The sequence below is a fragment of the Rattus norvegicus genome, chromosome 3, assembly GCF_021556685.1.
Source record: "Rattus norvegicus strain SHRSP/BbbUtx chromosome 3, alternate assembly SHRSP_T2T, whole genome shotgun sequence".
Classification (NCBI taxonomy): Eukaryota; Metazoa; Chordata; class Mammalia; order Rodentia; family Muridae; genus Rattus; species Rattus norvegicus.
Window position 1 is genome coordinate 127,507,744 of NC_141536.1, and position 14,676 is coordinate 127,522,419.

General features: G+C 39.2%; 1 protein-coding gene across 14 annotated transcripts in view; it reads left to right on the forward strand.

Moving 5' to 3' along the window:
* Window positions 1–14,676, forward strand: part of Macrod2 (mono-ADP ribosylhydrolase 2) — a 2,026,216-nt gene that overhangs the window by 100,210 nt on the left and 1,911,330 nt on the right. For 2 of the 14 annotated variants that reach the window (NM_001428719.1, NM_001428722.1), the window contains one exon: window positions 1,240–1,883. In NM_001428719.1, the coding sequence (NP_001415648.1) occupies window positions 1,240–1,311 (72 nt within the window). In that variant the 3' untranslated portion in view covers window positions 1,312–1,883. 14 annotated transcript variants of the gene reach the window in all.

Here is a 14,676-nt window from a genome sequence, read left to right on the forward strand (position 1 = left end):
TTATCAGGAGTGCATACTACTTTGCCTATTTAGTAGACTAATAGTACTGGGTTCTCCCTTCGGTTGTGTAACCTGCCTAGACACAGGCTCCTGACCCTATAGAAGTGCCAGTTTTGTCTTTCATCCTATGGAGGATGACTTAATATAATCAGAAAGTGAGTGGTCATTCCAATGGTGTTCTTATCATTACTATACCAGTTGGCCCATTGTGCAGCATTCAGAGATCGGAATGACTAATGATTGTTTGTCTAATCTGGCTGCATGGGCAATATCTTCAAGCACCATGAAAACCTGTCAGCAGGGATGAAGCTCCCACCTCGCTTTCACTGTGGCCTCTGCCTCCAGTATGTGTTCTCTTCAACAATAGAGTCTTACTTGCTGTCAGGATCTGGAAAATAACCAAAGCAATTGCAATAGCCTGTAACATTTGAGGTAGATGGCGTCTATGGGACTTCAAATGCCCCAAACCCCATAAGATGTAGCCCATTCCTGCCACTGGGCTTTTTATGTTTATCTTGTGGTGTATACTTAAGTGCATTGTTGCCCTGTATTAGAATAACTCCATTCTGTTCTTTTCGTGTTTGCGCATATATAATTTAGAATACTTCTGTGGTAGCTGGTTTCCATATGACTATTTCAAAGAAGTTGGCTATATTTAAATTTGTTGATTTTAAATACCAAAAATTTAAAATCTTTTAAAATCTAACAATGGTGCTATTTAAGCTGAGGAAAAAAATTATCTTTGGCTTGAGTTATTTTCTGACTTCTTGAATGGGTCTCAAGTAGCCTATTACTTAATCTAATTATTTGTAAGAATTTGTCAAATCATGTCTTTTTTGATGTTCTTTGCTCAGCAAATAGTTTGAACATGTTGACTTTTTCCCGTGGGCTTTTTTATATACTGTCATCAATCCTGGACAGTTTTCCTTCAGTCAGCGATGGTACACTGTCATGTAGTCCCTCAAAATCCATGTTTGAAGAGTACACTGCTCAGTTTCTTTTCAGTAAAACCACTCACCTCTGGTGAAAAGGATTTTGTGTAAGCAGAAAGATTTGCTTTCGTACCACCTGAATTTCATTTGAATGTGTTTGGGAATATTTTTTATAAAGAAACTTACCAATTTAGGGGAGCAGAGAACATTTTGGTTTTGTTTTACTGTTTGGTATTTATTATTCTGTGTATTCTACTGAAATTATTTTCTATGCTTTTATTTATTTTACTTATTTATTTTATTCCAGGTACAAAAGCACTCTGAGGGAAGATTATGTACGGCTGATTGTTGTCCTTGGTGTAGTTTTACACAGAAGTGACCAATTTTAAGTAAATGAGTCAGTATAAAGTTTTAGTTTTCTTTCTATTCTTGTGTCTATTTTTATTTTTAAAAGAGAAGAAAAAGGAAATTTGATATTTTTCTATATAAGTGTCAGATTTTAAAGTCTGATAAAATACTTTATTTTTTATATTTTATTTGTAGATTATGAACAACATCTTGTGTCTATAAAGATTTCTCTTGCCAACCAGCGGCTAAGCACTGGCTCTGGGTTCTCCCATCGCTATGCTCAGTCCTCTCATCGTCCTGCTTCCTCTCCTCCCACTCTTTCCAGTAGCTCTTCCTCTCCCTGCACTCTGCACACTCTGATTTCACTCCTTATTCCTCACCAACTATGGCCAAAGACGTTAACAACTGAGAACCAAGGCTGGGATTTGTAAAAATTTATTTAAGAATTTTAAGGGAAAATATAATTATCTTACCCCCCTTCCCCTCTAACCACTCATATGTCCCTTCCCACTCCCTCTCAAATTGATCACCTTTATTCTCCATTGTTGTTAAATATACATAAGTATACATGAATAAATATATAAATAAAACTTGCTGAGTTTATTTAGTGTGGCATGGGTGTATATGATTTCAGGGCTGGTCTACTTGGTTGTGGATAATGAGTTAGGGGCTCATCCCTGGGAGAAACTAATTATCTTTCCCTCAGCCATTCTTAGTTGCCTTTAGTTCTTTATCATAAGAGTGGGACTCATTGAACTTTTCCTCTTTTGCACCATGTTTATTGACATTGTATTGTTCTGATACTGTTTAGGCAGCCATATTATTGACATATTATTAATGTGGCTTCCCTGTAATTTGTAGGTTCACACTCTCACAGTGTGAACCTGGGATCTTGTTCATGCTAGGCAAATCTTCATCTAGATATGCTTTTTTAAAATAAAGATGATAACTGCTGATACATTACATTTAAAAGGATTATGTTTTACAATTGGGTTGCTGGGTCTACAGAGACAGCTCAGGGTTAGGAGTGCTTGGTTCTCTTATGGAGAGCCCTTCGTTTCCAGCATCCTTGTTGGGTAGTTCACACCATCTGCTTGTAAGTACAGCTCCAAGGGATCTTATGTCTTGTTCTGGTATCTTTGGGCACCAGGACACATGTGCAAATAATACACACACACACACACACACACACACACACACACACATACACGCACATACAGTTCCTGCCAGAGAGTTTGAATCATGAAGTTGTGCGGGTATTGTCATGTAACTTTATTTTCTTCCTGGTAGTGAGCTCTTCTGCCTACACTTAGTGGGTAGAACCCAAACTCTCCCTTAAGACTCTGAAACCCACTGTTTAGAGGAAAGTATACTTCTCACATTGAGTGTTATGTACAACAGCTTGATGTTGCCTACTTACCTTGGAATTGCCTTTCCATTCTAACTAAAGAGAACACCAATGTGCCAGGAAGACCAGCTGCATGTTCTCTCTCCAAACCCCTCCCCTCTTCTCAGCACAGATACACAGCCTCCAGGGCTTGGTTCTTTCTGAACTTTCTCCTTCCCTTTGGGTTCCTGTCTTCACATTTGTTTTGAAGGAAAAGTCATCCTAGATAGAGTCATTAGGCTAAAGTATTGTTAAGCTTGTTCTTTTTACTGACAAGAAGAGTTATTTACTATTAAAAGCACTGAAGAAGAGAAAAAAGAAGAACAATGATGATTTCAGTCAGCTATGAGTTCATCATATGAGAGATGAGTATGGAAATTACAGTGGTGATGTAAAATTTATTTCCAGCGCAGTGATTGCAACTGGTAAGTAGCTATGAATGCAGATCTAGCACAGGGTGCAAGGTAAACCATAGCAGCAAAACCATCACTCGTCTTACATAAGAAAAGCACATTATTCCTACATTTTCTTTCTAAAATTAATAATTCTGTATATGAGCATTCTATAATTTATATGCAGTTCCTACTAATATTGCAATTTAACACAGGCCTGTTTTAAATAGAAAAAGGAATATGTATTAGAAAGAAGTAGAAACATAGGACCAGTAACATGGCTCAGTGGGTGAAGGTGCTTGCTGTCAAGCCTGAGAACATGAGTTAGATCACTGGAACTCACACAGAAGGAAAAAAACCAACTCTTGAAAGATGTCATCTGACCTCCATGTGTGTGCTGCGGTACACACATAACTTCCCAAATATACAAATTCATATAATAAAAATTTTAAATTAGGAAATGCAGAGAAGCAATTTCGACAGAATTAGAGACATCAACAATTTTATGACATGAATAATTATGGTTACATTTTAGTATGTAGGTTTTTAAGCCCTATTGCAACTGATTTGATTTTTTTTAAAAATGGGACTGTGGGGGCTAGAAAGATATGTCAGTGTTAAAAACACTTGCTGCTCTTCCAGAGGACCCAGGCTCAGTTCCCAGTACACACTTGGCAGATTACATCTCACAACTCTGTTGCTCCAGTTTCTGGGGATCTGATTCCCTCTTCTGGACTCTGCTGGCACTAGGTATGTGTGTGATATACTTACATATGTGCAAGTAGAACAGTCATATACATAAAACAAAAACAGTTAAATCTTCATTTTAAATGAGATAACATTCTGCTTAGTGTCTTATAGCATCTTTCCCCGATATCTCAGTACATCATATATAGCAAAACAGATTTTTCCAATAACCACATAGATAGGCAACATGTTAGCTTTTTAATCATCTACTCTACATTTAAACATTTAAAGAATTTTGTACAAATTGTACAGTTATGGTCATTATTTTTATATGGAACCCTGAATTACACAGTGATATGTATCAGAATTATGAGAATTCTCCTATGGAGGGTTCTCTGGCTTTATACTCAAATCTATCGAAGACCAGGAACCTGTGCTATTAGACCAGGAAAGAGTTTGACTATTAAGTGTAAACCAGGAAATAAAAAAAAAGACCAACCATTTTCATATACTTAGTCATGAAACTGGGCCTTATATTGTAGCTATGTCTTATAAAGGATCCCATCTGTAAGTATTATGCTGTGACTTTGATTCATGTATATTTTTAGTGCAATTTCATAATTATTGCCAAAGGAGGAAGCAAAAGAATTATTTTTAAAAGCTAGTTTTAGTATAAAAATCTATCTGCAATCATACCTTTGGAAACACTTTGATAATTAAGCTCTTAATTGATTTTGCTCTCACCTATGTTAGTATTCAAGTTGCTTATTCATTAGGTTTCATACTCCCATGTATGTGTCTACAGGTGGCAGCATTTTTGACTCATTGTGTTAGATAAATGACAAGACACCAGAGAAAACCACGCTATAAGAGGTGCGTGTATAGAGAGGGGAGGTGTTTATTGTGACTCCTGCTTCCGGGGTTTCAGCCTTGGCATGGCTCGGGAAAGTAGCTCACCTCACAGTGGTCAGAAACAGAAAGACAAATGAGTGTGCTATCGGAATTTCCTTTCCCCTTTCCATTCTGTCTGGGTGCCAGCCTCTGGGATGGTGCCCACTGCAGGGTGATGCTTTCTCCTCTAGCTGATCGTCTCTGGACATTCCCCCAAGACAATCTAAGGGCATAATTTACTGTAATAGATCTTTTTCAGTGCAGTCAAGTTAAAGGCATCATTAACCCACACTCAATAAAAGCATTTTTCAGAAACCTCATGTCTTTATTTTTCTCCCCTTTCAAACTTTTTAAGCAAATGAAACAAATTCTGGCACATCAAGCAGAATTTTTCATCCTGTTAACATAAACAGTTCTGTTGCCTTTAACATTAGATGTCTTAATGCCTTGAATAAATTAAATTGCTTAACTTTGAGTGACTTTTTTCTTCTTTTTGTCCTCTATAAGTTTACATTGGTATTGACTACTTCTAATCATACCGGACTATAATTTGTTGATGGTGAGGGCATGACCTTGCTAACTCTGATATTTTTATTATTGAAAACATAAATGGCCAATGATACTGATCACTGTGTGCCTGCATTTTCCATTCTGAATTGATAACCATTTCAGTTATCAGAACAACTTAATTTCTTTTTATCATAAGTTAAAATTAGCATGAGTGGGTAGGTGTAGATAAAGCACAAATATCATCATACATAATCAGACAACTCTTAATTTTCTTTTTTTTGGTTTATATTCTTTTTTTTTTTATTAACTTGAGTATTTCTTATATACATTTCAAGTGTTATTCCCTTTCCCGGTTTCCGGGCAAACATCCCCCTCCCCCCTCCCCTTCCTTATGGGTGTTCCCCTCCCAACCCTCCCCCCATTGCCGCCCTCCCCCCATAGTCTAGTTCACTGGGGGTTCAGTCTTAGCAGGACCCAGGGCTTCCCCTTCCACTGGTGCTCTTACTAGGATATTCATTGCTACCTATGGGGTCAGAGTCCAGGGTCAGTCCATGTATAGTCTTTAGGTAGTGGCTTAGTCCCTGGAAGCTCTGGTTGCTTGACATTGTTGTACTTTTGGGGTCTCGAGCCCCTTCAAGCTCTTCCAGTTCTTTCTCTGATTCCTTCAACGGGGGTCCTATTCTCAGTTCAGTGGTTTGCTGCTGGCATTCGCCTCTGTATTTGCTGTATTCTGGCTGTGTCTCTCAGGAGCGATCTACATCCGGCTCCTGTCGGTCTGCACTTCTTTGCTTCATCCATCTTGTCTAATTGGGTGGCTCTATATGTATGGGCCACCTGTGGGGCAGGCTCTGAATGGGTGTTCCTTCAGTCTCTGTTTTAATCTTTGCCTCTCCCTTCCCTGCCAAGGGTATTCTTTTTCCTCATTTAAAGAAGGAGTGAAGCATTCACATTTTGATCATCCGTCTTGAGTTTCGTTTGTTCTAGGGATCTAGGGTAATTCAAGCATTTGGGCTAATAGCCACTTATCAATGAGTGCATACCATGTATGTCTTTCTGTGATTGGGTTAGCTCACTCAGGATGATGTTTTCCAGTTCCAACCATTTGCCTACGAATTTCATAAACTCGTTGTTTTTGATAGCTGAGTAATATTCCATTGTGTATCCATTCCTCTGTTGAAGGGCATCTGGGTTCTTTCCATTTTCTGGCTATTATAAATAAGGCTGCGATGAACATAGTGGAGCACGTGTCTCTTTTATATGTTGAGGCATCTTTTGGGTATATGCCCAAGAGAGGTATAGCTGGATCCTCAGGCAGTTCAATGTCCAATTTTCTGAGGAACCTCCAGACTGATTTCCAGAATGGTTTTACCAGTCTGCAATCCCACCATCAATGGAGGAGTGTTCCTCTTTCTCCACATCCTGGCCAGCATCTGCTGTCACCTGAGTTTTTGATCTTAGCCATTCTCACTGGTGTGAGGTGAAATATCAGGGTTGTTTTGATTTGCATTTCCCTTATGACTAAAGATGTTGAACATTTCTTTAGGTGTTTCTCAGCCATTCGGCATTCCTCAGCTGTGAATTCTTTGTTTAGCTCTGAACCCCATTTTTTAATAGGGTTATTTGTTTCCCTGCGGTCTAACTTCTTGAGTTCTTTGTATATTTTGGATATAAGGCCTCTATCTGTTGTAGGATTGGTAAAGATCTTTTCCCAATCTGTTGGTTGCCGTTTTGTCCTAACCACAGTGTCCTTTGCCTTACAGAAGCTTTGCAGTTTTATGAGATCCCATTTGTCGATTCTTGATCTTAGAGCATAAGCCATTGGTGTTTTGTTCAGGAAATTTTTTCCAGTGCCCATGTGTTCCAGATGCTTCCCTAGTTTTTCTTCTATTAGTTTGAGTGTGTCTGGTTTGATGTGGAGGTCCTTGATCCACTTGGACTTAAGCTTTGTACAGGGTGATAAGGATGGATCGATCTGCATTCTTCTACATGTTGCCCTCCAGTTGAACCAGCACCATTTGCTGAAAATGCTATCTTTTTTCCATTGGATGGTTTTGGCTCCTTTGTCAAAAATCAAGTGACCATAGGTGTGTGGGTTCATTTCTGGGTCTTCAATTCTATTCCATTGGTCTATCTGTCTGTCCCTGTACCAATACCATGCAGTTTTTATCACTATTGCTCTGTAATACTGCTTGAGTTCAGGGATAGTGATTCCCCCTGAAGTCCTTTTATTGTTGAGGATAGCTTTAGCTATCCTGGGTTTTTTGTTATTCCAGATGAATTTGCAAATTGTTCTGTCTAACTCTTTGAAGAATTGGATTGGTATTTTGATGGGGATTGCATTGAATCTGTAGATTGCTTTTGGTAAAATGGCCATTTTTACTATATTAATCCTGCCAATCCATGAGCATGGGAGATCTTTCCATCTTCTGAGGTCTTCTTCAATTTCTTTCCTCAGTGTCTTGAAGTTCTTATTGTACAGATCTTTTACTTGCTTGGTTAAAGTCACACCGAGGTACTTTATATTATTTGGGTCTATTATGAAGGGTGTCGTTTCCCTAATTTCTTTCTCGGCTTGTTTCTCTTTTGTATAGAGGAAGGCAACTGATTTATTTGAGTTAATTTTATACCCAGCCACTTTGCTGAAGTTGTTTATCAGCTTTAGTAGTTCTCTGGTGGAACTTTTGGGATCACTTAAATATACTATCATGTCATCTGCAAATAGTGATATTTTGACCTCTTCTTTTCCGATCTGTATCCCCTTGATCTCCTTTTGTTGTCTGATTGCTCTGGCTAGAACTTCAAGAACTATATTGAATAAGTAGGGAGAGAGTGGGCAGCCTTGTCTAGTCCCTGATTTTAGTGGGATTGCTTCAAGTTTCCCTCTGTTTAGTTTAATGTTAGCAACTGGTTTGCTGTATATGGCTTTTACTAGGTTTAGGTATGGGCCTTGAATTCCTATTCTTTCCAGGACTTTTATCATGAAGGGGTGTTGAATTTTGTCAAATGCTTTCTCAGCATCTAATGAAATGATCATGTGGTTTTGTTCTTTCAGTTTGTTTATATAATGGATCACGTTGATGGTTTTCCGTATATTAAACCATCCCTGCATGCCTGGGATGAAGCCTACTTGATCATGGTGGATGATTGTTTTGATGTGCTCTTGAATTCGGTTTGCCAGAATTTTATTGAGTATTTTTGCGTCGATATTCATAAGGGAAATTGGTCTGAAGTTCTCTTTCTTTGTTGTGTCTTTGTGTGGTTTAGGTATAAGAGTAATTGTGGCTTCGTAGAAGGAATTCGGTAGGGCTCCATCTGTTTCAATTTTGTGGAATAGTTTGGATAATATTGGTATGAGGTCTTCTATGAAGGTTTGATAGAATTCTGCACTAAACCCGTCTGGACCTGGGCTCTTTTTGGTTGGGAGACCTTTAATGACTGCTTCTATTTCCTTAGGAGTTATGGGGTTGTTTAACTGGTTTATCTGTTCCTGATTTAACTTCGATACCTGGTATCTGTCTAGGAAATTGTCCATTTCCTGAAGATTTTCAAGTTTTGTTGAATATAGGTTTTTATAGTAAGATCTGATGATTTTTTGAATTTCCTCTGAATCTGTAGTTATGTCTCCCTTTTCATTTCTGATTTTGTTAATTTGGACGCACTCTCTGTGTCCTCTCGTTAGTCTGGCTAAGGGTTTATCTATCTTGTTGATTTTCTCAAAGAACCAACTTTTGGTTCTGTTGATTCTTTCTATGGTCCTTTTTGTTTCTACTTGGTTGATTTCAGCTCTGAGTTTGATTATTTCCTGCCTTCTACTCCTCCTGGGTGTATTTGCTTCTTTTTGTTCTAGAGATTTTAGGTGTGCTGTCAAGCTGCTGACATATGCTCTTTCCTGTTTCTTTCTGCAGGCACTCAGCGCTATCAGTTTTCCTCTTAGCACAGCTTTCATTGTGTCCCATAAGTTTGAGTATGTTGTATCTTCATTTTCATTAAATTCTAAAAAGTTTTTAATTTCTTTCTTTATTTCTTCCTTGACCAGGTTATCATTGAGTAGAGCATTGTTCAATTTCCACGTATATGTGGGCATTCTTCCCTTATTGTTATTGAAGACCAGTTTTAGGCCGTGGTGGTGTGATAGCACGCATGGGATTATTTCTATCTTTCTGTACCTGTTGAGGCCCGTTTTTTGACCAATTATATGGTCAATTTTGGAGAAAGTACCATGAGGAGCTGAGAAGAAGGTATATCCTTTTGCTTTAGGATAGAATGTTCTATAAATATCCGTTAAGTCCATTTGGCTCATGACTTCTCTTAGTCTGTCGACATCACTGTTTAATTTCTGTTTCCATGATCTGTCCATTGATGAGAGTGGTGTGTTGAAATCTCCCACTATTATTGTGTGAGGTGCAATGTGTGTTTTGAGCTTTAGTAAGGTTTCTTTTACGTATGTAGGTGCCCTTGTATTTGGGGCATAGATATTTAGGATTGAGAGTTCATCTTGGTGGATTTTTCCTTTGATGAATATGAAGTGTCCTTCCTTATCTTTTTTGATGACTTTTAGTTGGAAATTGATTTTATTTGATATTAGAATGGCTACTCCTGCTTGCTTCTTCTGACCATTTGCTTGGAAAGTTGTTTTCCAGCCTTTCACTCTGAGGTAGTGTCTGTCTTTGTCTCTGAGGTGTGTTTCCTGTAGGCAGCAGAATGCAGGGTCCTCGTTGCGTATCCAGTTTGTTAATCTATGTCTTTTTATTGGGGAGTTGAGGCCATTGATATTGAGAGATATTAAGGAATAGTGATTATTGCTTCCCGTTATATTCATATTTGGATATGAGGTTATGTTTGTGTGCTTTCATTCTCTTTGTTTTGTTGCCAAGACGATTAGTTTCTTGCTTCTTCTAGGGTATAGCTTGCCTCCTTATGTTGGGCTTTACTATTTATTATCCTTTGTAGTGCTGGATTTGTAGAAAGATATTGTGTAAATTTGGTTTTGTCATGGAATATCTTGGTTTCTCCATCAATGTTAATTGAGAGTTTTGCTGGATACAGTAACCTGGGCTGGCATTTGTGTTCTCTTAGGGTCTGTATGACATCAGTCCAGGATCTTCTGGCCTTCATAGTTTCTGGCGAGAAGTCTGGTGTGATTCTGATAGGTCTGCCTTTATATGTTACTTGACCTTTTTCCCTTACTGCTTTTAATATTCTTTCTTTATTTTGTGCGTTTGGTGTTTTGACAGTTATGTGACGGGAGGTGTTTCTTTTCTGGTCCAATCTATTTGGAGTTCTGTAGGCTTCTTGTATGTCTATGGGTATCTCTTTTTTTAGGTTAGGGAAGTTTTCTTCTATGATTTTGTTGAAGATATTTACTGGTCCTTTGAGCTGGGAGTCTTCACTCTCTTCTATACCTATTATCCTTAGGTATCTTCTCATTGAGTCCTGGATTTCCTGTATGTTTTGGACCAGTAGCTTTTTCCGCTTTACATTATCTTTGACAGTTGAGTCAATGATTTCTATGGAATCTTCTGCTCCTGAGATTCTCTCTTCCATCTCTTGTATTCTATTGGTGAAGCTTGTATCTACAGCTCCTTGTCTCTTCTTTTGGTTTTCTATATCCAGGGTTGTTTCCATGTGTTCTTTCTTGATTGCTTCTATTTCCATTTTTAATTCCTTCAACTGTTTGATTGTGTTTTCCTGGAATTCTTTCAGGGATTTTTGTGTCTCCTCTCTATGGGCTTCTACTTGTTTATTTATGTTTTCCTGGAATTCTTTCAGGCATTTTCGTGATTCCTCTCTGTAGGCTTCTACTTGTTCTCTAAAGGAGTTCTTCACATCTTTCTTGAAGTCCTCCAGCATCATGATCAAATATGATTTTGAAACTAGATCTTGCTTTTCTGGTGTGTTTTGATATTCCATGTTTGTTTTGATGGGAGAATTGGGCTCCGATGGTGCCATGTAGTCTTGGTTTCTGTTGCTTGGGTTCCTGCGCTTGCCTCTCGCCATCTGATTATCTCTAGTATTACTTTGTTCTGCTATTTCTGACAGTGGCTAGACTGTCCTATAAGCCTGTGTGTCAGGAGTGCTGTAGACCTGTTTTCCTCTCTTTCTGTCAGTTATGGGGACAGAGTGTTCTGCTTTCGGGCGTGTAGTTTTTCCTCTCTACAGGTCTTCAGCTGTTCCTGTGGGCCTGTGTCTTGAGTTCACCAGGCAGCTTTCTTGCAGCAGAAAATTTGGTCTTACCTGTGGTCCCTAGGCTCAAGTTCGCTCGTGGGTTGCTGCCCACGGGCTCTCTGCAGCGGCAGCAACCAAGAAGACCTGTGCCGCCCCTTCCGGGAGCTTCAGTGCACCAGGGTTCCAGATGGTCTTTGGCTTTTTCCTCTGGCGTCAGAGATGTGTGTGCAGAGAGCAGTCTCTTCTGGTTTCCCAGGCTTGTCTGCCTCTCTGAAGGTTTAGCTTTCCCTCCCACGGGATTTGGGTGTAGAGAACTGTTTAGCTGGTCTGTTTCCTTCAGGTTCCGGTGGTGTCTCAGGCAGGGGTCCTGCCGCTCCTGAGCCCTTCCCCACGGGAGCCCAGAGGCCTTATACAGTTTCCTCTTGGGCCAGGGATGTGGGCAGGGGTGAGCAGTGTTGGTGGTCTCTTCCGCTCTTCAGCCTCAGGAGTGCCCACCTGACCAGGCGGTTGCGTCTCTCTCTCACGGGGTCTGGGAGCAGAGAGCTGCTTTGGGCCGGCATCCGCTGGTGTGGGACTTCCGGTAAACACAGAACGTGCCCGGTCCTAGAGGAATTCTGCTTCCGTGTGTTCCAAGCTCACCAGGCAGCTTTCTTGCAGCAGAAAATTTGGTCTTACCTGTGGTCCCGAGGCTCAAGTTCGCTCGTGGGGTGCTGCCCATGGGCTCTCTGCAGCGGCAGCAACCAACTCTTAATTTTCTGATCTAGTTTAAATAAAGTATTAAAGGTATGATTAGAAAAGCAAACCGATAATCCACACAATTTTTCTTGGTATCAAGAGATGCCTGGAAAGAAAGATTTAGGACTAGTAAGAAGAGAAATGATGAAGGCTTTAGCAAGCCTTTCATTAGTGGGAAGGTGTGATTACTGGAAGAAAAAAAAGTTTTCATGTGAGAACCCAAACCTCTGTCAGGAGCACAGAAAAGAGATAGCCAAAACCCTCCCAGGGAACTTCCTTCAGGTGGTCGAGGTACTTCAGCACAAGTAATGAAGAGAAGAGTGTTTCAAGCGTGCAGAAAAGTCGCCTGGGAGTCCTAGATGGAGAGCACCTCAGCACTGCAGCCTGTGGTCCTGGTGGTGGTATGGGGTTAGTGGTCATCAAGTTCCAAGAGTATATTCTGAATCCTGTCAGACATAATCAATATGCAGATTCTAGTGCAAACATACGTGATTAACATTATTTTATTTTTATGCAAATGTATCAGCAAGTGGTTTCAGAGTTTACAAAACTGAAAAACAATGAAATAGGAAATGATCAAGGAGATCCTCCCCAAGAAAACAGGTAGTATATATGTTCTGTGATTATTAAAATCTAAATGTGTTAAACAGAAAAAAGGTCATTGATTTACAAAAATCTCTATACCATCAAAAAATTCCTCAGAATTTGATTGCATTATGTTTTAGTTGTTAATAACTCCAGTTCATATATCAAAGAGAAGCCAAATGTTTTAGTGATGTATTTATGTAAGACGGGACATCAAGAAGCCACCTCCCTTCTATCTTTCTCTGCTGACTCTGTTTAAATTCTGGTTTCAACACTTTGCCAGTTTGGAGAAATGATTTGTCAGCTGCTCTGTAAAGAACTCTAAATGCGTTAAAGATACTTTAAATGCATAAGTATTGAGAGGAAAAAGCAGGGCTGTTTTCCAAGCCTTTGAATTAATGCTACCTTCTTTCTTAGTAGTGTTAGATCTAGTAAATATTTAAAAGGCTTTTAAAGATAGATGGCCCGTTTTCATCCCCACAGTGATGATGACTTGGTTGTGTCTGATTTTGGACTGATGTCATCAGTACTGACTTGGAACGTTTTCCTGGGTCCTGCTCTCCATATGCCAGATGGGTGCACCAGCCAGCTTCTGTTTCAGAATGAGAGCTTTCTATATGGTGAAAATACTAGCAACAAATTGAAATTCCATAGGCTCTGAAAATGGAAACTGTCAGAGTAGATTCTGGGTGAAATTTAGTAATACCTTTTAAATTCTTATCGGCTGGCTGGAAAACCTCTTCTGTGCTTTTCACTGTGTAGATGTTCAACTTCCCCAGGGCCAGAAGTCTTCACAGCAGCTCCTTTCAGTGTGCTCTTAAGAAGACTATGTAGAACCTGTATTAGTGTTTCTCATGAGTCTCATAATTGCTTGTAGACATGATACCCTCTTCTGCTACAGTGTGAACTCTTTAAAGATGAGAGCTAAGAGCAGCTCATCTTTTAATCTCTACAATACACATTACTGAGTGAAGCGAAGAGAGACTCTGAGTAGCCTTGTGACAGTAAGTGTCACAGTTAAAATCTCTTACTGTGTGTTAGGATAACACTGTATTGTGAATTGAGAAGCCTAGTCAGATTCGGTCCTCAATTAAAACAAGTAAAATGTAAAAATGTGTGATCTATAAAATGCAAGTAGTATTTGAAACTATGACCGCAAACATTCAGGTTGAAGAGAGGCAGTTGTCTAGCCAGAGTCAGGTGCTTTTGAAGATTTTGCCCCTCTAGCAGCTCGGGAGACTAGAGTAGACCACCGGGCCCCTAAAGAGTAACAATTAGAATTTTCTCCCAGGGTTTCCACTTTTTTTTCATTTATTTTTTTTATTAATTAATTAATTTATATCCCAAGCACTGCTTCCTCCTGAGATCTTTACTCATCCCCTCCCCTTCTTCTCTGAGAGGGTAGGCCCCATTGTTATCTTCCCCCACAACCCCAGTGCATCAAGTCTCTGCCAGATTACATGCATCCTCTCCCACTGAGACCAGGCAAGGCACCCCTGTGGTACCCAGCTTTCTCACTTTTGTATGCCGTATCTTTTCATGTGTTTTCTTACAATTATACATTACTATAGACATCTTATTGGGGTGGCATTTTACATACAAACTGTGGTGTATAGACTACTGTAAAATTTAAAACCTCACTTTGTCCTCTTTGGGGAAGTCTCTTCTCTAGGGCATCAGCAGAGGCTGATAGAAACAGGAACCTAGTTTTCATCTTTCTTACCATAAGCCTCCATTCAAGATGGATATGTCCCCGACTTTATGAATTCTTAGGCAGGAGGTACTGTAGTCTGTTCAGTAATCTGTATCACTGTATTTTATTAATACCCCTTTCTGTTTCATTAGTTTCAAGATCTTTTAATATCTTTTATATCTTAATATGACCTTTTTTAATATGAAAGAAAATAACATTTATTGTTAGTATGAGGTCTTTAAAAGTTTCCTATTATTTTAACATATCAGTACTCTAATTTTAAATTTTACAATCCAATTTACAACTTCCACATCAGGGTCTGATTTAAAGTAACCTTTTAAAAATATTTTG